The sequence below is a fragment of the Microtus oregoni genome, unplaced genomic scaffold (genome assembly GCF_018167655.1).
Source record: "Microtus oregoni isolate MIOR12 unplaced genomic scaffold, Mior012 000011F_ref0000422, whole genome shotgun sequence".
NCBI classification, from domain to species: Eukaryota; Metazoa; Chordata; class Mammalia; order Rodentia; family Cricetidae; genus Microtus; species Microtus oregoni.
This window is the reverse complement of record NW_024543070.1, coordinates 11,903,095-11,930,670: the sequence shown is the minus strand read 5'-3', so window position 1 is coordinate 11,930,670 and position 27,576 is coordinate 11,903,095. Positions and strand designations below refer to the sequence as shown.

The following is a 27,576-nucleotide window of genomic DNA, read 5'->3' as shown; positions in this document are numbered from 1 at the left end:
GCCTATTCCTATTGTTAAGGGTCAGCTCTTTTTTTTTTTCTTTAACAGTCAAATAATTTATTAGCAACAGAGCTCTTAATACCTAGAAAATCACTGTACCTGGAACCCCCAGTGACTACACCTGGCAGGATCCCAGAAACATTTTATACCAGGCAACACATAGCCTAAGGACACTGTCTTAAGAACCAGAGAAGGCAACATAAACAAAGAAACAAAGTACCCACCAAAGATAGGACCAGAAACCAGTACCTTAGAATTACAGTCATTCCAAACTCAGATGCCTGGATACCAGTGTGAAAACATTACTCCCGGGGCAAAGTCTCCACGAGAACCCTGCAACCCTACTGCAATAGTCCCTGAGAAATCCAACATAGCTGAAGCACAAAATAAAATTGAATATGATAGAGGTCCTTAAAGAGGAAATAAATAAATCCCTTAAAGAAAACTATGAAAACCCAAACAGTGGAAGGAAATGAATAAAAATAGTTCAAGACCTGAAAGTGGAAATAAAATCAAAGGAAACCGATACCCAAACTGTGGCAATCTAGAAATAAAAAATCTAGGAACTCAAAGAGGAACCTTAGGGGCAAGCCTCACCAACAGAATACAAGTGGTGGAAGAGAGAACCCCAGGCGTTGAAGATAAAAGAAATTGATACCTTGGTCAAAGAAAATGTTAAAGCTAGAAAACTCCAGGCACAGAACATCCAGGGAATCTGGGACACTGTGAAAAGATCAAATATGTGAACAACAGGAATAAAGGAAGGAGAAAAAAAACCAAGGTCAATGTCACAGGAGAGATTTTCAATAAAACTATAGAAGAAAATGTCCCCAAACTAAAGGAGATGCAGATCAAGGTACAGGAAACCAAATGGACTGGACCAGAAAAGAAATTCTCTCAGCAGATAATAATCAAGACACTAAGTGTATAGAACAAAGAAAGAACATGAAAACTTGCAAGGGAAAAAGAAACACATAAAGGCAGACCTATTAGAATGACAGCTGACCTTTCGATGGAGACTCTAAAAGCCAGAAGGACCTGGACAGATGACATTCTACAGACTTGAGACCACAAGGGCAAACCTGGATTACTATACCTAACAGAACTTTTAATCACCATAGATGGAGAAGGACATTCCATGAGAAAACCAAATTTTAACAGTATCTATCTACATATTCATCGCTCCAGAAGGTGTTAGAAGGAAAACTTCAGCCTGAAAAGGTTAAACACACACACACACACACACACACACACACACACACACAAACAAACAACATCATAAAGAATAAATAATCCCAGATCAGCAAACCAAAAGGGGGGGCACTACCACGACAAAAATAAACAGTAATCAATGAACACTGCTCATTGATAACTCAACATCAATAACATCAATTCCCCAATAAAAAGACTAAAAGAATGCATGTAAAAACAGGACTCATCCTTCTGCTGCAGCCAAGAAATACACTTTAACATCAAAGATCACCTTGAGTTAGATAGACATCGTCTCAGGGCAAAAGGATGGAGAATGATATTCAAAGCAAATGGAACTAAGAAACAAGCTGGTGTAAGCAATTTAATATCTGACAAAATAGGCTTCAAGCCAAAACTAATCACAGGAGATGGGGAAGGACACTACATACTCATCAAAGAAAAAATTCAAGAGGACACCGCTGCAGCAAACAGTGGCACCTAAGTCATAAAAGAAACATTATTACAGCTTAAATTATACTCAGCCCTCACACGCTGACAGTGGGTGACATCACTACCTCACTTTTGCCAGTATACAGGTCATGCAAAGAATAAACGGAGAAATGCTGGAGCTAATTTATACCATAAACCAAATGGACCTAACAGATGTTTACCGAACATTTTACCCAAACACAAAAGAATATACGTCTTTCCAGCACCACATAGAACTTTCTCTAAAACTGACCACATACTCGAACACAAAGCATGTCTCAACAGATAAAAAAAAAGTTGAAATAGCATCTTGCATCCTGCCTACCCACCATGGATTAAATAAAGCTGGATATCAACAACTACAGAAACAACAGAAAGCTTATGGGCTCATGGGATGGAACATCTCACTACAGTCAATGAAAAAACGGGTCAAGACAGAATTAACAAAGAAATTAAAACTTTTAAGAATTGAATGAAAATGAAAACACAACATACCAAACTTAAGCGGCACAATGAAGGCAAGTCTCAGAGGCAACTTCACGGTGCTAAGGACCCACATTAAAAAAATTAGAGTGTGCCAGGCAGTGGTGGTATACATCTTTAATCCCAGCAATTGGGAGGCAGAGGTAGGCGAATCTCTGAGTTTGAGAGCAGCCTGGTCTACAAAGCAAGTTCCAGGACAGTCAGATCAGTTATACAGAGAAACCTTGTCTCGAAAAATAAAAACAAACAAACAAAAAACAAAAAAGTCGGAGCGATTTTATACTAACAGTACCTGAAAGTTCTAGAAAAAAGAACCCTCACCCAAAAGGAGTAGATGGCAAGAATTAATCAACTTAGGGAAGAAGTCAATAAAATAGAAACAAATAACCACAGAGCAGGGAGAATATCCAAATTAACAAAACTAGAAATGAAAAGGGGGGTGTGCAACAGACACTGAGGAAATCCAGAAAATTAATTATAAGAACATACTTTAAATCTGAACTCTATCAAGTTGGAAAATCTAAAAGAAATGGATATTTTTCTTTTCCTTTCTTTCTTCTTTCTTTCCTTCCTTCCTTTTTTTTTTTTTTTTTTTTTTAATTTCTCAAGACAGGGTTTATCTGTGTAACTGCCCTAGCTGTCCCGGAACTCAATTTGTAGACCAGGATGGCTTTGAACTCCACTTGCCTCTGCCTCCCAAGTTCTGGAATTAAAAGTGTAGGCCACCACTGCCTGTTGGATATTTTTTTGATACATGCCACCTACCAAAATTAAATCAAGATCAGATAAACAATTTAAACAGACCTATTACCCCTACTGAAATGGAAGCAGTCATTAAAAGTCTCCCAACCAAAGAAGGCCCAGGGCCAGATGGCTTTAGTGCAGAATTCTACCAGACTTTCAAAGAAGAATTAATAACAAACTCTGCAAATTATCCCACAAAATAGAAACATAAGGAACATTGCCAAATTCATTTTATGAGGCCACAGTCACCCTGATACCAAAACCATATAAAGACTAAACAAAGAAAGAGAATTACAGACTGATTTCCCTTATGAACATGGATGCAAATATTTTCAATAAAGTACTTGCAAACTGAATCCAAGAACACATCAAAAAGATTATCCACCATGATCAAACAAGCTTCACCCCAGATTTGCAGGGGTGGTTCACCAAATAAAAATCAGAAAATGTAACCTACCACATAAACAAACTGAAAGACAAAAACCACACGATCATCTCATTAGATGCAGAAAAGGCCTTTGACAGAATTCAATACCCCTTCATTCTAAAAGTCTTGGAGAGATTAGGCATACAAGGGAAATACTTTGACACAATAAAGGCAGTTTACAACAAACCCATAGCCAAACACCAACTTAAATGGAGAGAAACAGAATAATTCCACTGAAATCAGAAACAAGACAAAGCTGTCCACTCTTCCATACCTATTCATACAGTATTTGAAGTCTTAACTAGAGCTATAATAACTGAAGAAGATCAAGGGGACACAAATTGGAAGAGAACAAGTCAAAGTATCTTTATTTGCAGATGATACAATAGTATACTTATGTGACCCTAAATTTTTCACCATCTAGCTCCTATAGCTGACAAGTTCTTTCAGCAAAGTAGTAGGGTACGAAATTAACTCACAAATCAGTAGCCCTCATATAGACAAACGACAAAGGGATTGAGAAAGAAACCAGGGAAATAATATCCTTCACAATAGCCTCAAAAAATATAAAACATTTTGGGGTAACTCTACCCAAGCAAGTCAAAGACTCATGACACTGAAAGAAGGAATTAAAAATAGTAGAAAATAGAACCTTTTCCCATGCTCATGGATTGGTAGGATTAATCAGAAAAAATGGTCATCCTACTAACAGCAATATATAGCTCCAATGCAATCACCAATAAAATTCCAATGCAATTCTTTACAGATCTTGAAAGAACAATTTTCAGCTTCATGTAGAAACACAGAAAGTCCAGGACAGCTAAAAACAACCCTGAATAATAAAAGAACTGCTGGAACTATCACTATCCCCAACCTCAAGTTGTACTACAGAGCTGTAGTGATAAAAACAGCATGATTTAGCACAAAAACAGATCAATGGAATTGAATTGAAGACCCAGACATAAATCTATACATAATCTATGGTCACCTGATTTTTTTTTTAAATAAAGAAGTCAGAAATATATACTTGAAAAAAGCATCTTCAAAAAATTGACCTGATCACATTAGATGGCTGTATGTAAAAAAATCCAAATAGATCCATATTTATCACCCTGCACAAAACTCAACTCCAAAATTGATCAAAGACATCAACATAAAACCAGGTACACTGAACGTGATACAAGAGGAAGTGGGGAATAGTCTTGAACTCGTTGGCAAAAGAAAAGGCTTTTTGAGCAGAACATTGCTAGCAGAATTAATAAGTATGGTCTCATGAAACTGAGAAGCTTCTGCATGGCAAGGGACACCAACCTCAGGATGAAGCAGCAGTCTACAAAATGGGAAAAGATTTTATCAACTACACATCTGATCGAAACCTAATATCAAAAATATATAAAGAACTTAAACTTGATATTAAAAAAGAGCCTAATTAAAAATGGGGTACAAATCATCATGGAAAATTCTCAAAAGAGGAAATGCAAAATGGCTGACAAACAAAGATATGCTCAACATCTTTTGTCATAGGGGATATGTAAATTTCCCTTTGAGATTTCATCCTACACCTGTCAGAAGGACTAAGATCAATAAAACAAATGACAGCTTAAGCTGTTGAGCAAGTACAGAAAGGGGGAACACTCCTCCATTGCTGATGGGACTTAGAACTTGTATAAACACTATGGAAACCAGTGTGGATGTTCTTCAGAAGATCAGAACTGATCTACCTCAGGATTCGGCCATACTACTCTTGGGCATATATACCCAAGGGATGCTCCACCATGTTCACTGATGCTCTATTCATAAAAGCCAAACACTGGAAACAACAAACTACCACTCAATGGAAGAATGAATAAAGAAAATGTAGCACATTTGCACAATGGAGTATTACTCGGCTGTTAAAAAAAGTTAAATGGTGAAACTTGTTCGTAGATGGATGGGATTAGAAAAAAAAATTCTGACCGAGGTAACACAGACTCAGAAAGACAGATATACTACGTATTTGCTTATATGTGGATGTTAGCTGTTAAGTCAATAATAAACAAGCTACAGTTCATAGAACTGGAGGTTAGGTATAGAGTAAGGGACTGGGGGTAGGGATTGATCTTCCTAGGAGGGAAATAGAATAGATGGTTATGGATGGAAGGATGGGTGTTACTGGAAAGGGAGGACCAAGTAGGGATGGGGAGGGAAGACAGGAAAAAGGGAGGTAGTATGGGGGGAGAGAACTAAAATTAAGGACCATTTGAATGGCATTATGGAAGTCTAATATAGTAGTTTCCACACACACACACACACACACACACACACACACACACACACATATATGTGAAGGTGATCTAAAAGGAATCCCCAAATAATAGACAGAGCCCCAACTGGATATCTCTTATCACCAAATGAAACTTCCAATACCAGGGACAGGCCACATCTAATTGGGTTGTTGATCAAAGGGGTCCCATTAGAAACCCCAAACAACCCAGGCTATTGCCCAGGCTATAGGTTGGTATCCACAAACTGATGGCAAGGCTCTATTGAAGACAACACCTACACAACATTGAACATGGAGTAGTCCAGCAGATGCCCACCTAGAGCGACCACTCTAGGTAGATACCGTTCTACTATGGTTGGTTTCGATGGTACTCTGTGTGCTACCCTTTCCTTCCTGCTTGTGTCTCTGAAGACACCGCCTTCAGCACTTCAGGATGATGTGGGGTTTTGTTCTCAAGTCCACATGCTCAAATGGAGTGCCCTGCTGCTCATGACTACTGTTCCTGTCTTATTCTCAGTTCCTTTGATGTCATACATTCAAATTCAACTTCTTGCTATCCACGTCATCAAAATCACAGAGTCATTCTTTGAAGCAACTTGAGTACCTCCTTCTCTCTCTCTGTTAAGTACCCCCCTCTCTTCCATTCTTTCTGCCATAATTTTTAGTGACTCAAACACATGGCTATTAACTACTAGATCCAACATATTCAATGATTTTCCTTCCTTGCCCCCACAGTCACATGACTACAACAGTATCTAATGTGCAAGTCTACTTCTATTGTTACTTCCTTTCTTTTTAGTTCACAGTACCTTGATTCTGTCAGTTCTTGAAGACCATTGATCCAAGCGCTTTGTTCTTCCTTAGCTCTTTAAGGTTGGCAACTTCGCTCATAATGTGCAAGTTCAACAAACCTCTGTCTTTCAATTCTACTCCCTTAAAACTGCACCATTGGGTGAACTCCTTCTGTCACTTGTGCCAAGCAGGTGAATGTGATTGGAAGACACGATCACATATATTTGTCTTAGTTTATTAAAAATATTTTTTTTTGCAACAAGTTTTCATGCATTCCAAGCTAAGGATGTCTTTGAACTGATTCTCCTGCCTCCACTTCCAGTGTGCTAGGATTACAGGTGTGTCCCACCCTGCCCTGTTTATACATTACTGGGGAATGGACGGAGGGCCTTTTGCATGCTAGGCAAGTACTCTACCAGCCAAGTTATACTCCCAGTCCGTCCAGTAAGCAGCACCCCTCCATGGTGTCTGCATCAGCTCCTGCCTCCAGGTTCCTGTCATGACTTCCTTCAATAATGAACAGCAATGCTGAAGTATAAGCCAAATAAACCCCTTTCTCCCCATCTTGCATTTTGGTCATGGTGTTTCATTGCAGCAACAGAAACCCTAAGACAGATTGTATAAGAACTTTAAAATCTATTTATTTTCCTGTCTCTTCACTTGTCTCTGCTACAGTGTTTCATTTTGGTCATGGTGTTTCATTGCAGCAACAGAAACCCTAAGACAGATTGTATAAGAACTTTAAAATCTGTTTATTTTCCTGTCTCTTCACTTGTCTCTGCTACAGTGTTTCCTCCCCAGTGCGACTAGAATGTTTGAAAATCACAGTGACAAAATGTTCTGGAGTTGGCAATGGCTCTACAATTCTGTGACTATACTAAAACCCAGGGAGCTATATGTTCTGAAATGAGTGAATCCTGTGCTAGACGAATTGTATCTCAAGCAAAACATTATAAATCAAAGCTGTCTGCCTAGATTCCCCTTTCCCTGCCTCATTTCTTTTTTATCCAATTAGAGATAATATAAAAATAAAAGCAGCTATTTTTGCCCCTTGATTCATCTTCTCCTTGACCCTTGCCTGGCTTTTAAAATTCCTCCATCAGTGTTTCTGTCATCTTCTACCCAGGGCTTAGGGCAAGTCCTTGGTGTTTCATCCTTTCACATTCTATAAGGAAGCAGATGTCACTGACTCTCCATCTTCCCTGTTGTTCCATCATGCTGCTCACATCAGCACCATCTCCTTTCCTGCAGGCTGCTTGTCATGCTATAAGGTGGAACCCATTGTTTTCAATGCTATTTCTTTGTACCCAGTCAGAGACAAGGAGAGTTCTCAGTACCAGATTTCATAAGACCAGGCCCCACTTTAGTCTTCAGGCTCAACTTTCTGCCCCCCTGTTCCAAATCAAGGCAAGTTTTCTCAATCTCAGTTCTCTTTACTCCAGGTCTTTGGCCATGGTCGGTTGGTCGGTCTGTCTGTTTGTCTGTCTGTCTCTCTCTCTTTTCTTTCCTTTCTATTTATTTATTTATTTATTTTCAAGACAGAGTTTCTCTGTGGCTTTGGTGCCTGTCCTGGAACTAGCTCTTGCAGACCAGGTTGGTCTCAAACTCACAGACATCTGCCCGCCTCTGCCTCCTGAGTGCTGGAATTAAAGTCATGCACCAACACCTCCCGGCTGCCAAGTATTTTTCTAAGCAAATGTCATTGCTAATCAACTCATGATAGTTTAGTCTTCACCTTCCTTACCCTGCAAGGTTTCCCTCCCTACCTTGGGTTCCCCTGGTCTCAGCACCATCTCTTGCTCAAATGCAGTGAGTTCCTTGTTTACCAGTCAGCTTCTTCACTAGAGAGCTTCATGAGAGCAAGGCCATGCTTGTCTTGCTCACTCTAGCTATGGTACCCATTCCACATAACATTTTCAGAATATATCTGTTACTAGTCCAAGTCCACATGCATCCTTATCTTAAATCCTATGGCACTTGCAGCCTGTAGTATTTTATGTAACACATCACTCTGAACAGCCTTTCTCTCTCTGCACAGTAAACATCAGCAGGCAGAGGCTGACGTAGAAGCCCACCAAGGGTGGATTCTGTACCTGGTAAGTCTCGATGGGGCGATTTTCCATATTGAGATCCCAGACTTTCACGGTCAGATAGTCTCTGGTCATGATATACCTCCCACTGTGGCTGAACTTCACATCCGAAATGGAAGAGATAATTTCAGAGAAAAACGATCTGTTGCTTGGATCTTCTGGCTCTTCAAAAACTGTAGAAATAAAACAAAAGCAAAACATGATGAATACAACACAGGCTTGTGATCAGATTCTAAAGTTTGGGCCAGACAGAGCACTAACAGTGAAATCAGAGTTTCTATGGAGGGCGGGTGACTATAGAATATAAAGAAGTTGCCAACATGGTTAGCTCCCTGGAAACAGAAAAAGAAAAACAAAACAAAACAAACAACTGGTGAACTGAAAGATTACTGTATTTTCAAGGGGCTGGTGTGGGCCCTGTCTCACACTCTCCTCGCTGGGACACTGCCTGTCTGGAAACCCAAGATCTGGACCATGTTTTCCCCCCATGGATGTCATGTGCATGCTCATATGTGGAGACATCTTAGAATTCTCTTTTTAAATTTTCCTTTCATCTCTCCTCTTTTCTTCCCTGTCTCTTCTCTATTTCTTTTTTTCATGGTGCTAGTGATCAAACCCAAAGTCTTAGGTATGCTAGGCAAGGACCACTTAGCTATACCCCAAGACCATGGAGTCATTTCACAGGCTTAAACATTTTTCAGTTTTTTCTAAAACATGTAATCTATATTACTCTAAACTATAATGCAAAAGTTAGTGGTTTTATATATAATGATGTATTTATGAATCATACCACAATCTAAATTCAGATGTTTCTACCAATTCCCTCTCAAAAAAATCCCCTTTATTTCCCATTCCTATAATCCTAGGTAAATATTAATCCACTTTCTGGGTTCTTTATGGTAGTAATTTCACATCTTATGCAACCACAGATCATAGGGCATTTGTGCCAGACTTAACATAGCATACTCTTTTCAAGGTTCATTATGTTGTAGCATGTTCTTTCCTTGGCTAAATCCGTGCATGGAATTGCAGGATTCTGTTGACCCACTGAGAAGCTGATAAACATTCGAGCTGTTCCCATTGATACAATGGCACTGTGAATCTTCACATACAGTTTTTTTGTACAAGGTCGATGCGTGTTTTCATTTTTTCTTGGATTGCGATGTAGAAAAGCTCCAGACTGTCTTAGGTCTAAGGTCAGGTTGCCCTTTGTTTGGATGACATAAGTGCCTCTGGTGTCCTTCTATGTAAATCTAAAACTTGGAGTTTTAGATTCTCAGGATCTTTCTTGCTGGCGATTCTGTTTCTAGCCTATGATTTTTCCTCTCTTTTTCTTTGTTATTGTCACATGGATACAAACATATAATTAAATAAATGCAACCTCCTTGAGTCCATTCAGTGTCATTGCTGGAATAGGCCATCTCTGGACCATTACTTCACAACCATCTCTTTGGTTTAAAAGTCTCATTTCAATGCCACCACCACGTCAGCTTTGATGATCTTGACAGATGAGAGGAGGTGAAGGTTTGCTTGTGATGAGGAAGGAGCAGACTCAGACTCACGCATGGGTTTTACATTGCTCACTTCTGCCGACTTCCCTTCCACGGAGAAGCACAGCTGGCAGGCTCTTCCGTTTGGAGACAAGGTCGACTATTTCCCATAATGGGGACACAACTGGCAATTTCCATAGGGAGTGAGGCAGATGGCCACTTTGCTTTGGAGGTCTGCAGGCAACAGTTCTGCCTCTAGAGAGAAAAGGCTTACCGACTGAGATACAGCCAGCCATTTTTACTACACAGAAAGTTCAATAGTTTTTCTCAACGAGAGAATTGGCCCACAGTTTTCCCCCAGAGGGTAAGAACTCCCTAGGGCTGTCAGCATCAGCCTTTGTCCAGCTGAGAACAGTGAGAGAAATGATTTAAGATTTAGTTGGTGCCTACTGTACTTAATATGCTTAGTGTCCTCATTTCCAGACATGGGCTAGAGATTGGGAACTGAGACCATATTTACCATTGGAGGATTCAGAGGTGGGAAACAGTGATATGTTTTTTATACACCCTTTATGATTCCACAAATTATTGTTCCTCAGTGAACACTGCAGCCCCATGGTGCCTTGCACAGCCTGGCGGAGAATAAGTGTATTGTGGAATAATCTCATTGTATTCCGTGAAGCTGTGTCTTTGCCAAAGTGCCTACTGATTGGTTTAATGAAGAGCTAACTGGCCAATAGCTAGGCAGGAAAAGGTTAGGCAGGACTTCTGGGCAGAAAGAGAAGAGGAGGAACTGAGTCTAAGCACTGAGAAGATGCAAGGGGATATGCAGAGGAAGCAGGACATGCAGGAGGAGAGGTAAAAGCCACGAGCCTTGTGGTAACACACAGATTAATAGAAATGGGTTAAGTTATAGTTATAAGAGCTAGTTAGAAACAAGCCTAGCCTAAAGCCGAGTTTTCATAATTAATAAGAAGTCTCTGTGTCCTTATTAGGAACTAGTGGTCAATAAGTTTACTACATAAGTGAATGCAGAAGACATCATATCTGCTCTTAACTTTTACATTTTTTTTTTTTCTGAGACAGGGTTTCTCTGTGTTGCTTTGGAGCATGTCCTGGAACTAGCTTTTGTAGAGCAGGCTGGCCTTGAACTCACAGAGATCCACCTGACTCTGGCTCCCGAGTGCTGGGATTAAAGGCGTGCACCACTACCACCTGACTTTTACATATGACTCTTAAAAAAGATTCCTTATGTGTACTTTCTTCACAGATGTCTGAAAATAAGTATTCAAAGCCAACACTACACATGAGCCCCAAACTTATTTTGGGGGACTGGGGAAAGCTTAGTGACTAAAGTACATGCTGCACAAGAATGAGGACCCCTAGACCTGGATCCCCAACAACCATGTAAAAATCTGGAGGTGCAGTGCCCATATGAAACACTAGCCCTTGTTATGGGAGAGGCGTTTGGAAGATCCTGGGGCCTTGGGGCCTTGCTGGCAAGGTAGCTTAGCTGAAATGGTGAGCTTCAGATTTAGTGAGAAAACCTGTCTAAAACAATAAGAGAGAGGGAGAGAGGGGAGAGAGAGAAAGAGAGAGAGAGAGATAGAGAGAGGGGGGGGCAAGGTAGACCTATAATCCGAGATAGGTTGCTGTGAGTCAGAAGAGGCCAGCCTAAACTACACAGAGAGATCCAAGGCAGCCAGAGCTTCATAGCAACACTCCCTTTCAGAAATCAAGAAAGGGCTGGAAAAATGGCTCAGTGGGTGATGGCCCTTGCCACCAAACCTGAGGATCTGAGTTCAAACCTAGGAACACACATGGTGAATGGGAGAACTCATTCCTGTAAGTGGCCCTCTGACCCCAACATGTGTCCAGAGCACACATCTCATGTCTTCAATAACAAAAACCAAAGCAGCAAAAATAAAACCCTATTGATTCAGCTAGAAGACTCGAAAATACACAGCAACTTTACACAGAGAGAAACGATGAGACAAGGGGAACTGGAAGCGATCAAGAAACATTTAATGTTAGAAAACACTTTGGGCTCTGCAGGCTTCTGTCGCAATAATTCAACTCTGCCCCAAGAGTGCAAAAGTAGTGTATGTAAGAAGGGAAGAAATGAACACTAGGACCAGCTCAGGGACAACTAGCGTTCTGTGTCATACCAGGCTACGCTACCACCACGCACAGCACATGACCCTAAGTCGACAAGTACTGGGGACCCACGTGGCATCCAGAGCACAGAGGGTACAGAGTTAGCAGCTGGGTTGGATGAGTGAGCAGGAAGAGCCAGGTTCACTTGCTCTTTGTTTGTTTCCCATCTGCCTTTGCTCTCTTCTTTCTTGCACTTGAGATTCAACCTTCAGGGCCTTCATGAACCATCCAAGTGCCTGTGCTGTCTCCTTCTCAACTTACTGACAAACTTGGCTCAACTTCAAACTTGTATAGATTGTGGTTGTGTGTGTGTGTGGCACGGGTGTGCTCTTGTGGGTGGAGGACAGAGGTCAATGTCAGGTCTCTTTCTCTATCACTCACCACCTTATATATTGGAGACAGGGTCTCTCACAGAACCTAGTGCTTACTTATTTGGATACTGGCTCACAGACTGTCCAAAAAGCTCCAGGGATCCCCAGGGCTGGGATTACAGGCGTATGTCATTGTGATCAGCTTTTTGTGGGGTGCTAGAGATCAGAGTCAGGTCCTCATGTCTGTGCCTCAGTCACCTTCCCACCCCTCATATTGTTTATAGAAGTTGGTACGTGTTTTAGATCCACAAGGAGATTAGGAAGGTTCCAGTTCAGAGAACAGGCTTTGTGGAAAGTAAGTATTGGGGACAGCAACAGCACCCGTCATCTGCCCAGCACAGCATGGAGGTAGACTCAGCTCTGCTTCATAGCTGAGGAAACAGGACGGAGAGACTGGGCCCCACAGGACCCCATGGTCCCTGACTGCACACATTATAAGGGTTCACTAGCTCCGAGGGTGGAACCTCCTTGTGCAGGGGCCTCAGCTGGAATCTATGATCTAAAGAGAAGGGGAACGAGACCCTGTGCTCGGCTTAGCAAGGGCCTGTCAATCTAAAGCCGGCATTTGGGCTAGCATCCGCAGAGAAGTTCATTAACTGTGGGCCCGTTTGTCGTCCTTTCGTGAAGAATAGTCGTTTATTAGCTAAGCAGGTCTGGTCCCTTTTGCGAACTGCCATCCTGGAAGGATATTGATTGAGGGGGCTCTTTGAGCACATTCTCTCCAGCAGGCAGCAACCATAGGAGGCGGCTCCAGTCCAGACAAGATGATGAGTTGGCAGTGGGGGTCTCGACAGGAGCCTAATGAAGAAATCTGCTAACAGGCAGGCCTGGCTTTACAAGGGCTTGCATTGGTCTTTTACCCCCATTATACTCCTCTCCCTGCAAGGCGAGTGAGGGCCAGAGGCCCACGGGGGTCTTATCCTTGTCTCTGTATAACGGTACTTTCCTAAAGCCAGGGGTGCCGGGGCGCCAGGATCATGATTGCAGTGTCCTCAAGTCCTTGGAATCCTGCCACACAGCACAGGTTAGAGACTCGGGCTTCTCTGCACCACCCCCTTTCCCCACAGAAAGAGCTCTCTTTGCTCCCTCCTTTCCTGTCTCTGATAATTTGTTCCCAACAGGAAGCTTCTTGCAGCTGTTCCACAAGCAGCCCCAGCCCCCTAGGGAGTCTCTGCCCAGGTGGAGGAGATGGCGAGTGAGTGGCCCGTTATTAGGGGTGATCGCTGGGAAGCCGGTTGTCATGGCACCGTGGAGGCTAGGGCTGCACTCTCAAGCTGTCCCTGGTTCCCAGGATTTATACATAATCATTGCTAGGAGAGGCAGACACACGGAGGGGGAAGAGAAGAGCCGTGTCCTGCTGACAGCAATCTCTTTGTAGACCAAGGTGAGCAGTTCATGCTGAGCGGGGTGGTCCATCTCATCAGGGAACAAGCGCTGCCAGGACCCTGTGTGGGTTGGTCACAGCCTCACTGTCTTCTCATGGCTCCTCGGGATGCTCGTGTATTCCCAGAGATGAATGTCTACAGAAATACATTGTTACGAATCCACTAACAGATCAGGGTGTGGTGTCCAAAGAGTGCCCAGGTGGAGCAGTGACATTGTTACTGGTGAAAAACTCTAGTGCTGTGTTGGAGGAGGCAGGGCGACTGTTCTGTGTCCTGGTCATGTGCTAAACTCTTATGGAGGTGAAATAAGGAGGCTCAGAGTTGCCTACCACTGGTCGTTGAATTGAGGGTTGACTCTACAGCCCACTGCTACCTCCTCTGTGGTCTTGCTTCTCCTCTGCTGATGATACTGAGAACACACACTTTAAGGCACTCCATATGTGTGTGTGGACTTGTTCCAGAAACATGAACTTGAGCTAATCCAAGTCTTAAACCTTGGGTAAACAGCCAAGCACAATGGTTCATTATCTCTGTGTACTCACTAAGCACAGCTAATGAGTGGAGCCATCTCTTTGTGGATTATCATAATGCACCAGGGGTAAATATGGAGAATAGTCACCAAATTCAGTAAGCACCCACTACCCTTCTCCCACAGCTCCAGACACACTGTCATCATAGGTTCTTCCTTCCTTTCCCATTTGTCACTTTTGCTGTTGCTGTGACCAAACGCTTAACCGCTGTGGGGAGGGAGGATTTATTTTAACCACTCCTCAGATAGATAAGCATGTTCAAAAGCACTTTCCCAGACGAATCCAGAGGTGTGTTTCTAGGTCCCGTTGTATTGACAATGAAGATCATCCTACATTCCTTCCCATCAGTGTTCTTTAACACAGGGAAGACACAATCTATAGCTGTCGCTGGAATTAAAGGCTTTATCCTTCAGTCGGCACTGCTGTTCATATGCTCTCTTCAGTGCACGAGGCAAGTCCTCAGCAAGACCCATGGAAACGAATCCATGTTGTGTTGAGCTGGGCCTGATGCTATATGCTTGTAATTCCGGTACTTGAGAAGCAGAGGCAGGAGGATCAGGAATTAAGGCCAGCGTTGGTTACACAACAAGTTTGAGACTAACCTGGACTCCAAGAGACCTTGTTTCAAAAATTGGAACTAACCAAGCAAACAATAAAACCCATAATGTGTTGATTTTTCAAAAGCTAGACTCTTGTACAAACGCTTACGCTCTCTCTAGTTTTCTTAGGTACCTGTCTTATGCGGCTATATCTCAGGCCCAGTGAGGCAGAGATGGGTTATTTATCATATCACTGTCATTATCATCAGTGTTCACTCATGGGTTTCAGACACTGGGTTGAATTCAGCTTTCAGCTTCTTGTTTTTCTGAGCTTGTTTTTGTGAGCTCCAGTTTTCCCACCTTTATCTCTGACTTCATGGACTTTTGTGAACGACCACCAAATGCTAATAAATGGTGATTGTTTGTTAGGTGCCAGACATCGCCTCTTTGAATCCTCATGACGGTCATGTAATGCAGGCCCTAATGCTGACCCCATTTTAAACAGGTAGACAGATACTCAGGCTTGGAGAAGTTCAGTAGAAGAAGCCCAGGTTACATACTTGGGTTGGTTTTAGCCCAGAACCAACACTAATGACCACTATGATGTACATATATATTTTCTTCATTCTCATTAAAGCCAGCCTTCCAAGCCACAGGACTCTGACAAACATCGATAGCTGGCCTTTGAGATTTACTGTTATAAACCTCAACAGAATACAAGAAAGCCACCTGCTAGCAAATAGTTGTTCAGAGGATTTAAAATTTAAAATTCTCTAAAAAACAAAAGCCTTCTTAGCACCAGGCATTGCCCAGTTGGGTTTCTCTCTATTCTAGCTTTTCCCCCTCCCTTTGTCCCTTGATATCCTTTCTGGCCTAGAAACCATTACTTTCTTCTGTGAACAATGGTGTCAAGCTCTGGTTAGGACACAAAAGTCAATGAAGAATATATATACACAGGAGAAGAAAAATTGTGGATACCATCAAAATTAATAAAGTTTCGATTTGAAGAGGAGAAACCTCTTGGAAAGGAGAAATGACAACTCATCCACAACGATGATATTCATACAGGTGGTAAGAAAAACATATAGAATGGGGGCAGGGTTCTGTTCTTATCTCCACAGGAAAACACTCATCTTTGAGAAATTCAAGGGACCCTGGATGTTTGGATACTGACAGATGGAAAAATACCTGCCCAATAGGAAATATCAAGACAACTGAATGGGTTGTGTAAGTAATATTAAACCATATTTCTAAATTTATAAAGCTGGTTTTGAAGTTGGACTCTGGCTCAGTCCCTCTCCAATTCCAAGCCTGTTAGTAAGAGAAAAACCCAGAGTTTCTGGAGTTTCTGTCTCATGTCAAGAGCCATGATATGGGACAGAAAGAAATATGAGTTTAGAAAACATCTTTGCTTTTCTTCATATCTATCATACTTTTCATTGAATATATCTATCATGTCTTTCATTGAATATATATATGTCTATATATGTCTATATGATTAATGTTTAAGTTTTTCATAATGAACAATGAGTTTTTCCTGAAGTGACATTTGAAGTTTCCAGGAAGAAGATGGGGCCCCATAACAACAACTCCACCTGGTTGATATGACGTCATGATACTGATAGCGCTACTACAAGACCTGCTTTTGGTACCAGCTGCACAAGACAGTTCCAACTTGGTTAGCTGAAATGGTGCACATCTTGTACAACATTCTGGCCAGACCTGCACAAAATACTCAGAGACTATTGGCAATTTTAAAAGACATTGATCTTGAAATTTAACCATCATTTTACTTTCACAGCATCCCCCAGAAAGAACGTCGCCCCATGACAGCTGGAAGTAATTCTAGAGGACGACGTCCCCTCTCCCAGTAAAGTTTGCCCTTGGGTTTAGGGACATCATTTAGGGGTTGATTATAATTAGTATACGATTGAGGGTTGGGGGAGGAATTTTATAAGTTCAGGGATCATTTTGAAAAAAAAAAAAGAGGGATGATGGGATAATAGATTTGTAATTGTGAGTTACTGTTTTTAGACAAATATATTGGTATAGATTCTTGTATATTGATACAAAGTTAAATTATATTGACTATTGTACGCATGCATGTTTCTACCTCTGTTTAAAACATTTTTTATGTATTGACATATATTGTATTGATATATATATATAGTATATATTTACCATATTGCAGTGTACATTTCTACCTCTGATTAAGATACTTATATAATATTTGTGTATTGATATATATTTACCTACTGCAATGTATATTTGTACATTGTTTATATTTGGAGGTCATTGTCCTCATTTGTTTCACAGTCGTTTATTGTCTTAGTCTTTAAGTTAGATAGATATTGAGAATTATATAGACTAATAGTCATCTAAGTTTGTCATTTATAATAGACTAATCAGGTTCTTTAGATATATAGAGATTATACTCAGTATAGATAGATAATCTTCAGCTTCTTCAAAGAGCTGTAGAAAATGGCCTTTAATCTAACTCAGAGTTTTGTGGTAGTGAGACACAATTGCTCCTGGCAACACCACTCTATTCCCGAGAGAATGTTGAGCACCAAAGACACTCCACCTGGAGCCTTCTTTTTGGCAGAACTGGCCTTGGGGCAAAGAAATGCCCATACCTCAACGACTGACAAAGATACAGAGCGTGCATCAATGGATAAAACAGGGCTGTCATATCCTGCCAAGACAGGGTAAGATAGTTTTGAAAAGTTGCTTGCCTTTGAAAATGGTATGTCAGTTATGTTAGGCCTTAGCCAAAGTTGGTTGCTTCAACGCTGCTAACGTGATTTTGGGTGATTGCCCAGGTAGCCAGTTGTCTCTGTGATTTGTTGCATGTTTTGGAAGTTGTTTTACTGAACTTCCTAATTACCCAGGTAACATTATTTCCCTTCTCAGATCTTTGATGGGGTTGAAGACTATATAAATGTAGTTACTTTCTCTCATGACTTGGCCAAGTTATTTATTATACAAGACCTAAGCTAGTTAGAATAGGATATTTGTACTTATTGTATATAATTTCATAGTAGGTTTAGAACTCTCTTATTTAAACAAAAGGGGGAGGTGTTGCGGGAGGTCCTCCCACTCCTCCAGCCTTTCACTGCTGAGGTACCAGCCCATTGGGGCGTGGTTTCTCTCCCTTTAAAAAAGCGGCCACTTCCCTCTCCTCTCTCTCTTCACTTCCTGCTCCGCTGGCGACTAGACTCCTTTCCTGGTTGCGTAGAGGGCTGTTGCCTGGGACAGTGATCTGTAAGTTTTTTCCCCTTTAAATAAATACCACCCTAATAATCATAACCCCGAATTGGTGTGGCATTGTTTGTGACTTAAGCCTTCATATATATATATGTTGACCCATCATCTCTCTGGGGTACTAGGCAGGTATGAAACACCCTGAAAACATCATTAAAGATCAATATTAATAATGGTAAGTGTTTAACAAACAAGCATTCATTTTGATGTTGATTTTTCTATAAAGAAGTAAAAATGTTGAGGAAGAGGACAGTTTGACTCCCCAAAGGGTAGCGAGCTGCTTGGCCCTCCTCTGGTGTCCTGGTTGCTTTGAGCAAAAGACTGCCAACCAATCACATAGATGAATGCTTTGTTGTTGTTGTTTTTTTTTGTTTATTTTTGTTTTTTTTTCGAGACAGGATTTTTCCGTAGCTTTTGGTTCCTGTCCTGGAACTAGCTCTTGTAGACCAGGCTGGCCTCGAACTCACAGAGATCCGCCTGCCTCTGCCTCCCGAGTGCTGGGATTAAAGGCGTGCGCCACCACCGCCCAGCTTAGATGAATGCTTTTTATGCCAGTATCATTTATTTTGGAATGCCTTGAGGCACTCAAACAATAATAATATTCAACAATAAGAGCTGCTTGCTCCAGCTCCTGAAGGAGCATCCCCGCCTTGGACTGTTTCATATGGTCTGTGGTAAACTTGCTGCTTCCATAAGCCTTGGCAAACTGTAGCGGATCTTGCAACTATTTCTATGGGGGTCAGAGGGAAAACTCGTCCCCTGTTCACCTAGCCGGTGGACTGCTGTGCTTGGTATACAAGGAAAAGGCTGTGATTGGTGCAAACACAAACATTCATTTGGATGAAAGGTTTGTTTTGATTGGTACAAACTTTCTGTCTATTGAAGTGGAATTTTTAGACTATTTAATGAGCGAAACGGATGGGGGATAACATCCAGGACTGCTTATCGTCGTAATGTTTATTTTAAGTGGTCATCTCCTCCCTTCTCCCCTTCTTTTGTCTCTTTTCTTTTTCTCTCTGACTCTTTTTTTTTTCTGTACTGGGGAGTAAACATAGGTCTTGGTGCATGCCAGGAAAGTGATCTACCACTGAGAGATTGTCTCATTCTCTGCAAGTGTTCTCCTTTCTTTCTCCCTTCCTTCTATTTCCTGTAGAACAGGCTGTACTGGAATTACAAAGAAAGAAGTGGTAGCTGGGCCATTAACAGCTGGTGGCCAATAGGCCAGCCAACAGAATCTTACTACGTGAGTGACTATATGACTATATATATGGCTATATAAAGGGTAGGAGAGCCATGGAGAGCACCAGAGCTGTAGAACAGACCATAAGGCCTTGACTCCACTGAGGGGTCTTGACAAAGGCCAGGAGAGCTGCAGCACAACAATGGCTGACAGCAGCCACAGGGGCTGCAATGATAACAGTTACAGGGTTAGAAGCAGCAGCAGGGTTATTAAGGGTCAAGATCCAAGAACAGCAACATTGGCTGCTGTCAGGGTGAAGGAATCTTGACTTCCAAGGCATGTACAGGAGTGCTGACATGTGTTACCATAGGACTAAAGGTCTAGGGACCTGTGGCCTGCATGAGAATTGTAACACCAAAGTGTGTCCCCTGCTGCTGCGTTTGCCTGCCTATCACTGATGTCAAACTCACAGGGATACGAAACCTTCAAGACCAGCAATGAAGAGCTTCTGCCTTCAGTACAACTTCCTATTAGAATAGGAGGAAGGACCCGAGCCAGTAACAGTACCACCCTTTAAGTTATCTCTTTCTCTCTCTTTCTCCCTCCCTCCCTATCCATCTATCTATATATGTCAAACAATAATTTTGTATAAGACTCTATTATAGAGCTATGAGATAACCTGGGGGTACAGATGTTTGCCACAGAACTTGAGTTCCTGGAACATAAAACGTGGGAGGGGAAAACCCACTTCCAAAAGTTGACGCTGACCTCCTATTATGTGACACTAATGCATGTGTATGCACACATGCATGGATGCACACACACATGCAGAATAAATTAAAATGTGAAATCATTAAGGTCTATTACTAGGTTATTAAAAATTTCAAGAAAGCTTATAGGAAAAAAGTTTAAAATTGAGATATTTCTGAGTTTGGGCTTGTTTGATTTTCCTAGGAACTGAGAAATCTTGTATACAGTGCCCCCATCACATCCTTTGCTTAAGAATCAGCACTACTGGGTCGGGTGGTGGTGGTGCACGCCTTTAATACCAGCACTTGGGAGGCAGAGGCAGGCGGATCTCTGTGAGTTTGAGTCCAGCCTGGTTTACAAGAGCTAGTTCCAGGACAGGCTCCAAAGCCACAGAGAAACCCTGTCTCAAAAAACCAACCTCCCCCCCAAAAACCCCCAAAAACTTACAAAAAACCCCCTAAAACAATCAGCACTATTCTAATAACATATTTTTACACCCATAGATCAATGGATCACTGACCCTCAGCAGAGAAGCTTTTCGTAGTAGATGCCCCACAAATGGACTCTGCAGAAAAGGAGCCCTCTGAGTGCTCAGCCTCGAATGGGATGTTTTCCTCCAAGCCCTCCCCTTAGGACTTAGGAATCTCTATGCAGAAGAGGGGGAGGAGAGACTCTCAGGCTAGAGGGACTGGTATTTTGCAGAATCTACAAAGCAGATGCACTTATGAACCCATAGAGACTGTGATCATATACACAAGACCTGCAGAAGCTCAAGCTAGACAAAGTCCCATTACAAAGGGGGGAAAGCAGTGTGACGACCCAACCATAGTTGAGAAGCTATTTACAAGGGATACGTGCCTGGAGAAAGGAAAACCAGTTTTCTCCAATGGAGTAACACTGGGTATCAACCACACTCCAGGGCAGGCTGCATGATCATGAGCAGCTGGCCAACACAAATTGGACTGCATAGTTTTTAGTGGCTTTTTAAAAAACCTTCTTTATTTTTCCTTCCTTCCTCCCTCCCTCCCTCCCTCCCTCCCTCCCTCCCTCCCTCCCTCCTTCTTTACCTCCTTCCCTCCCTGCATTCCTTCTTTCCTCCCTTCTTTCCTTCTTTCTTTTTTTTTTAAATCAAAAGAAATAATGTAAAATTGAGTGGTCATGAGGTCAGGGTGGGGGTCTCAGTGGAGAAGGGGGATGAGAAAGAATACAATAAAGCATGTATGAAATTCTTGAATAAAAAATCATCATTATTATGTTATGAAACACATGCCATTTTATCTCACATTTGATCTCACATCATTCATTCATACACCCAACCAGCATTAGTGTCTGTGTTATGCTAGGTTCTGTCTCGGGTCCTCTACCATGAAGGACTTCCTGAGGACAACAAGTATGCATTTGACTAACACCAGTTCATAATTCTGTGGTCCGACAGTGACAGGAACATGGGAGGTTCTTAACAGAGACCGACAGTGTTTGGGAACACATGGGATCATTTGGGGATAAAGGCATGCAACATCACTTTTTAGCCCAGTTATTTCACACTATATTCAGAGTAACCCTGTGTGTGTGTGTGTGTGTGTGTGTGTGTGTGTGTGTGTGTGTGTGATGCTGGGGATGGGTTTCAGGGTGAGGCAAGCACTCCACTATAAAGGCCACATGTGCAGTCATTCAGCTTGTACAGTTTGCAGTTAGCATCTGCTGTCCTTGACACTGGGAATCCAAATTTCACGTTCACCTTAAGATGAACTTTATGTTCAAAACACTTCATAGTTTCCTGTTCTGCACTAGCATAAGCCTTCTATCCTGCCACGTACAGCCCAATATTGTGTTAATATTTGCTTTGATTTCCATGTTTTCTCCCCTAAGCTTAATGATCCCATTTCTCCCCCTCTCACATGTAACTTTTCAATTGACAACTTTGTCTCAATGCAGGGATTTTCAAAAGCCATTACAATTTCAGGACATACTGGCTGACCCTAGGGTTAAGAATGCCCACACAGAAGTTAATTCCTACTGAAACGCTTATACTGAGGTTAAAGATAGAAAAGAGAGTTTCATTATGAGCTTTCTGGGGTGAGCACTGGCTGCCCGCTGCTGCCTCTGGTCTGTGCTTGGGGATGATGGGAAGCAAGCAATTCAACAGAGAAAGGACTTGCAAGATAGCCGGAAAGCTGTTTGAGTGGATGGCGCCACTCACGATTCAGTCACTGATGCCACCTGCTAAGCTGTCAAAATAGAATTATGTGAACCACACGGGGGCTCGAATTAGCCGATATATTTAACACAGGTCAATTACACACATAAGAGATCCCCGCTTCGCTTCTTCCCCTTTCAGCACACACAAGTACTAAGGGTGAAGACATACATCATTTACAGTAAGAAATAAACCGGATCCCTGTTAATGCTCTGAGTAGCCTTCGCTGGATTTGAATTCCTCAGCTATCAGAGCAAACACACACACACACACACACACACACACACACACACACACACACACTAAGCCAAACCAAACTAAGACAAGACAAAGACATCCAGCCAGGCACATCCATGCCTGTAACCCTAGCGCTTGGGAGATCAAGGCAGGACTGTCTGGGCTAAACAAAGGCTATGACCTTTAGGAGTTTTCAAAAGATGGACTATGGATCTTTTCCTTTGTTTAGAATGTTGGTTACAAGTTGTTATGGATAATGGTCAGGAGAAGAGCTAAACAAAGGCTAATAGATTCAGAGTTCTTGTTCTTTAAAAAAAGGGGAGGTGCCGTGGGACAATGGTCTGTACCCTGTCAATTGTATTTTAATAAAACATATGCTTTGAGGAGTGAAAAAAAAAGATTGGTTAGGATAAAAGCTGAGGCAGGGCTTCCAATGTTTCCTAGCAAAATGTGTCAATGCAAATATTTTATGAGTTTTTTTTTTTTCAAATCTCAGCGCTCACAGAATTTATGAACCCCCTCCAGTTTCTCTCCTCTCTAATCTTTGCAAACCTACCAGTGAGCCCCTTCATTTAGACCAGTGCTCAGACTGGAGCACTGGGGAACATTTTTTGTTTGTTCGTGTGTGTGTGTGTGTGTGCACTTTCTCGCGTATGAGCCAGGGATCAACCTTGAGCCACGTTTCTCAGGAACCATCCATCTCATATTTTTGAGTCAGAATCCCTCATTGGCTGTAACTTGCCACTTAGGGCAGTCTTGCTGGCTGGTGACCCACCAGGATTACGAGTATGCACAATCATGTCTGGCCCTTTTGCATGGGTTCTGGAGACTGAACTCAGGTCTCCATGCTTTCACACTTGCAAACCCTTTCCTGCCTGAGCCATCTCCTTAGTCTCTTTAGCCTTGGCTCTCTTTCTGCTTACAAACAGACCTACTAGTTCATACTCCAGGCTGCTCCAAACTGTCCGGTTTGACATCTCAAGAACTTTCTTGATCTTTTTGTAATAACTATTTTTTTTCTGATGCTTCATTCTTAAATGGTCCCTGAAACCTTCCTAGATGTCCCTTCCCCTATTATAATAACAAAGTGAGTCTTTATCAGGGCCATCATGTTGCCCAATTTCCTGTTATCTGCACAGATAACCGTGAAGGGTATACTAGTTGTGCAAAGGGGAGTTTGAATATAGCTCCTTCCTCACGTGCTCTAAGTCACCAGCTCCCGGCCAGCTGTCCTTCTCAACACAATGGCCAGTCCTTCCCATCCCTGCCCACTTGCCAAGCATGTCCCTCCCAGTGCCTCTGCCTTGCTGCAGCTTCTGCTCCAGGGACTCTCTTCACCAAATCTGCCTGTCCGTGTGACTGGTGTTTGATTTTTTTCTCTGTGAGTAGATGTTGCATGGGCCGCAGGCTCTATCTTTAGTTCTTGGCAACAGTAAATGGTCACCGGGTACACGAGTCACAGATGATCACAGCTTCACAGACGCCTCCCCATACTCAAAAATTACCTTGCATTTTTCCAGCTTGAGAAAGCACATTGCAGCTTTTGAAATTATGACCTGTTTACCATCATTTTTCCTATGTTCAGTGTTTAGGAATCTATTTTAACCGTAATAAAAGTTAGACATGATAAAGGGGCCCTTTTCCTAGGTCTCTTTCTGCCCCTTCTGTTCTTCTCCCCTCTCCCCCTCTGCAGGAGATTGCAAACAGGGCCTCCCACTTGCTAAAAGCATATGCTATCAGTAACCTAAACCCCAGCTGCTAGAAATGCAGTCTTAAAGTTAGAAATGAACCAACCAGTCAGCTTCTTCTTTATGCGGGCCTTCCCCACTCTTCAAAGGGAAGCGCCAGATGCAAACCATCATATTGCATCATTACAGCCATTTGCCTCTTTAGGGGATTTGTTCAGCCCTGTGCTATGTGCCGAGGGAGTCCTAAATAGAGTCTAGTCATAGGGGAGGTCTGACTTAGTGAGAAGAAGCAAAGCAGATTAGCGAATACATGGCATTTAGTGTTCAGAGAGGGCATTTCAACTGGCTCTGGAGTCCAGAAGGTCTTTTTGGTCAAATATGCTTTAGCTAGAACTTGAGGGATATGGTGGGAAGAAAGTTGGCTCCTAGGGTATCTATCCCCTAACCCCTGCAGTCCTTCTATGACAGCAAGTAAGACCAGAGAGGGTTATGGTTGCTAATTAGCTGATCTTAAAATGAGGTCGTTCCACTTCATCTGGGTGGCTTTCATAAAAAAAAAAAAAAAGTGTCCTTAAAAGAAAAGGACGGGGCAGAAAAGGAGGCAGTTCTCATTTCCCTGTTTCTGGATTCTCAAAGCCTGGGAAGGGAGGCAGTGTCTGAAAGCTGAAAAACTCAAGGAAGTCAATTCTTTCCAGAATGCCCAATGAGAAGACAGCCAAATTTTAGCCAGCAACAGCCATGTTCCACGTCTGGACTCCAGAATGTCAAGATGACAGCCATGAGAGGGTTAAAGCCATTGGGGTTTTGTTACAGTGGCTCGGAGAAGCACTGGGTTTCCTGACTGGCCTTTGAAAGGAAGGAATGGACCAGTGCTACCTTAGGACCCTGCAGCATCAGGCCAGGGACCCTCCCCAGAGACCATAACTGCCAGGTAGTCCCTTTAACTCTGGTTTCCTTGAACTCCACTACGAGAACTCGCTTGTGCCTGTGACTAGTTTGTTGGTAATGGCCCATCGCAGACAACAATGACAGGTAAACTGACCCAGAGGTATTCTGAGGGCCAAAGCCACTTATGACCCCACAGGTGGCCCTCCCCATCTTACATGTCTTGGTGTGGAGTAGGTGAAAAAGGCTGTAGCCATGTGCAGGTGATGATTTCAACCTCTAGTGCTTTCTTATCCAAGACCTTGAGCAGAGAAGAGGGCAGGACCTGGGACGGTGTCAACTGTTAATGAATGACACTCGCTTCCAAAATTAATAAGCTTTCTAGTCCTTAGGAAAATCCACTCCACTGCAGTCTTCAGAATGACTAATTGACAGAACTGGTAAATTAATCAAAAATGGAAATGAAGATGGAAGAAGGGGGATGGGATTCTATTTTTACCTGGATGTGGGGCTTGTCTGCTCTGTGGTTAATTGCTGTTAAGCTTGAATGGGGTAGGCGTGTGTGTGTGTGTGTGTGTGTGTGTGTGTGTGTGTGTACTCTGTCTCATGTATCAAGGCTGTTTGGCTTTCCTCCAGGTGTGGTGTGTGTCTCTGTGTGTTTGCAATCCTGTCATCAGGAAAAAAGCCATTCTAGTAAAGGGCTTTGTTTCTCTAACCTAACCAAGCTCGCCCACAGTAAACAGTGTTAATTATGCCCAAGATCGATACTGAACCCCCTTTGGAGGCTTTAGGATGAATTGCAGCTGCGGTTATAGTTGATGCCTTTGGACACATTCCATTAGGGGCCTGGGGAAGGAGACACAGGTTTATTAGGGGATCTAGTGGCTTAGAGAATCTGGGCTTGGCAATTAAGTTTGTAGATGAGGGATGAGACTGGATTTCACATCCTGTGCAGAAGCTGACTTAACCCTGCAACTGGAAATATTTAGGCTAGGATACTGGGCTGATGTGTGTAGTATAAACTGCAGACCCATGAAATTATCTTTCTGGATACTGAAAAACAATCATGCATTTTCCCATGCTAAATATGAAGAATAGTAGTGACTTTTCTGGGAAGTAGACAGAATCTGGCTCTGGCCCTGGAATCGGGCAAGTTTCTTCATCTCTTGTCTGTTAGCCAGGGCATTAATCTTTATGAAAATTAAATAAGACATAGAAGACTCTGAAACAAATTGCTCATCCTTCCTCATGCCTTCCACCTTTGGAGGGAAATGAAACTGCTGTTTTGGGTTAAGCATCAAGCTAGGGTGTTTTCTTAATGAGGCTATTCACTAAAACCTTTCAGTATTTAAGACCTGCGGTACTATCACCTTTACTTCCTCAACATAAAAAGGCCTGGTGGTCCCTAATCATGGTCTATTCCAGACATATTTACATGCACTCCAGGATTGAATGCTGAGTAGAAAGTCTGCCTTCATGGCATTGAAGGAAGGAATTCCTATGGCCTTGATTTGGTCTATAGTCTTGCCCTTGTAGAAGGGCCCACTGGGTGGAAAAGGACCACAGATCTCAGGCCTGCTAGTGGAGCCATTTAAGGGGACTGAGGCTTCCAGGTGCTTGGGCTCCTTCCTTGGGACCCTCCATGACTACTTGGTTCTGAGTACAAGTCAATCTCTCCCAACGGGGTGGGATGACCGGAGGCAGGCAGAATGGAGGCAAGCCTGCCAGAACCACTGGGGAGCAGAGGTTCAGTTGAAGGACCGACCCCATATTTGTGGGTGATGTGGTGTCACATGATTGAGTTCGCTCAACAGAAGCACACTACAACATGCCAGGCAGGACATTCCTCCTTAACAGTGAAACGCTGCCACAGGACTAAGTCTCAGGTTCATTTTACCCAGTCTATCTTCATTGGCTTCACAGAAACATTCGGCAACATTGGTCCTAGCACCTTTCTGAGCTTTGCTTATGCACCTTGGCTTCCTCCTACCCCCAGAAACTCATCTCCTACCTTCTCCACACCCCGTTGTTCAGTGCTGATTGACATCCACTGGCCTTGGTCCTGGGCCTCCACTCTTCTCTACCCATACTGTGTCCCTTTAGTAGAACCATTCTGTCCCACCTCATGAAACACCATAAGATGCTTATGACCCCTCAACTTCATCCTTGTAGTGTAACGTCTTCCTGAGCTTCTAGATCAATGCAACTAAGACCAACAGACTTCTCTTATTGGATGGCTCCTAGGCACCTATATCTGTAGACAGTTAAAGAGGTAGTCTTAGTCTTTCTACAGCAAGCCACTTCCCTCTCTGGCCTCCTCACTTTGGTATCTTTCCACTGTACCATCAGCCAAAAACAACACACGACTTCACATTTCCCCCTTCCAGCTGCTTCCCCATTTCAAATCTCTTGTCAAGTCCTCAT

General features: G+C 42.6%; 1 protein-coding gene across 4 annotated transcripts in view; it reads right to left on the bottom strand.

The window, feature by feature from the left end:
• Positions 1 to 27,576, bottom strand: part of LOC121453633 (serine/threonine-protein phosphatase 2A 55 kDa regulatory subunit B beta isoform) — a 401,554-nt gene that overhangs the window by 5,648 nt on the left and 368,330 nt on the right. For all 4 annotated transcript variants that reach the window (XM_041660531.1, XM_041660532.1, XM_041660533.1 and 1 more), the window contains one exon: positions 8,483 to 8,652. In XM_041660531.1, coding sequence (XP_041516465.1) covers positions 8,483 to 8,652 — 170 coding nt within the window. The remainder of the gene's footprint in view (positions 1 to 8,482; positions 8,653 to 27,576) is intronic.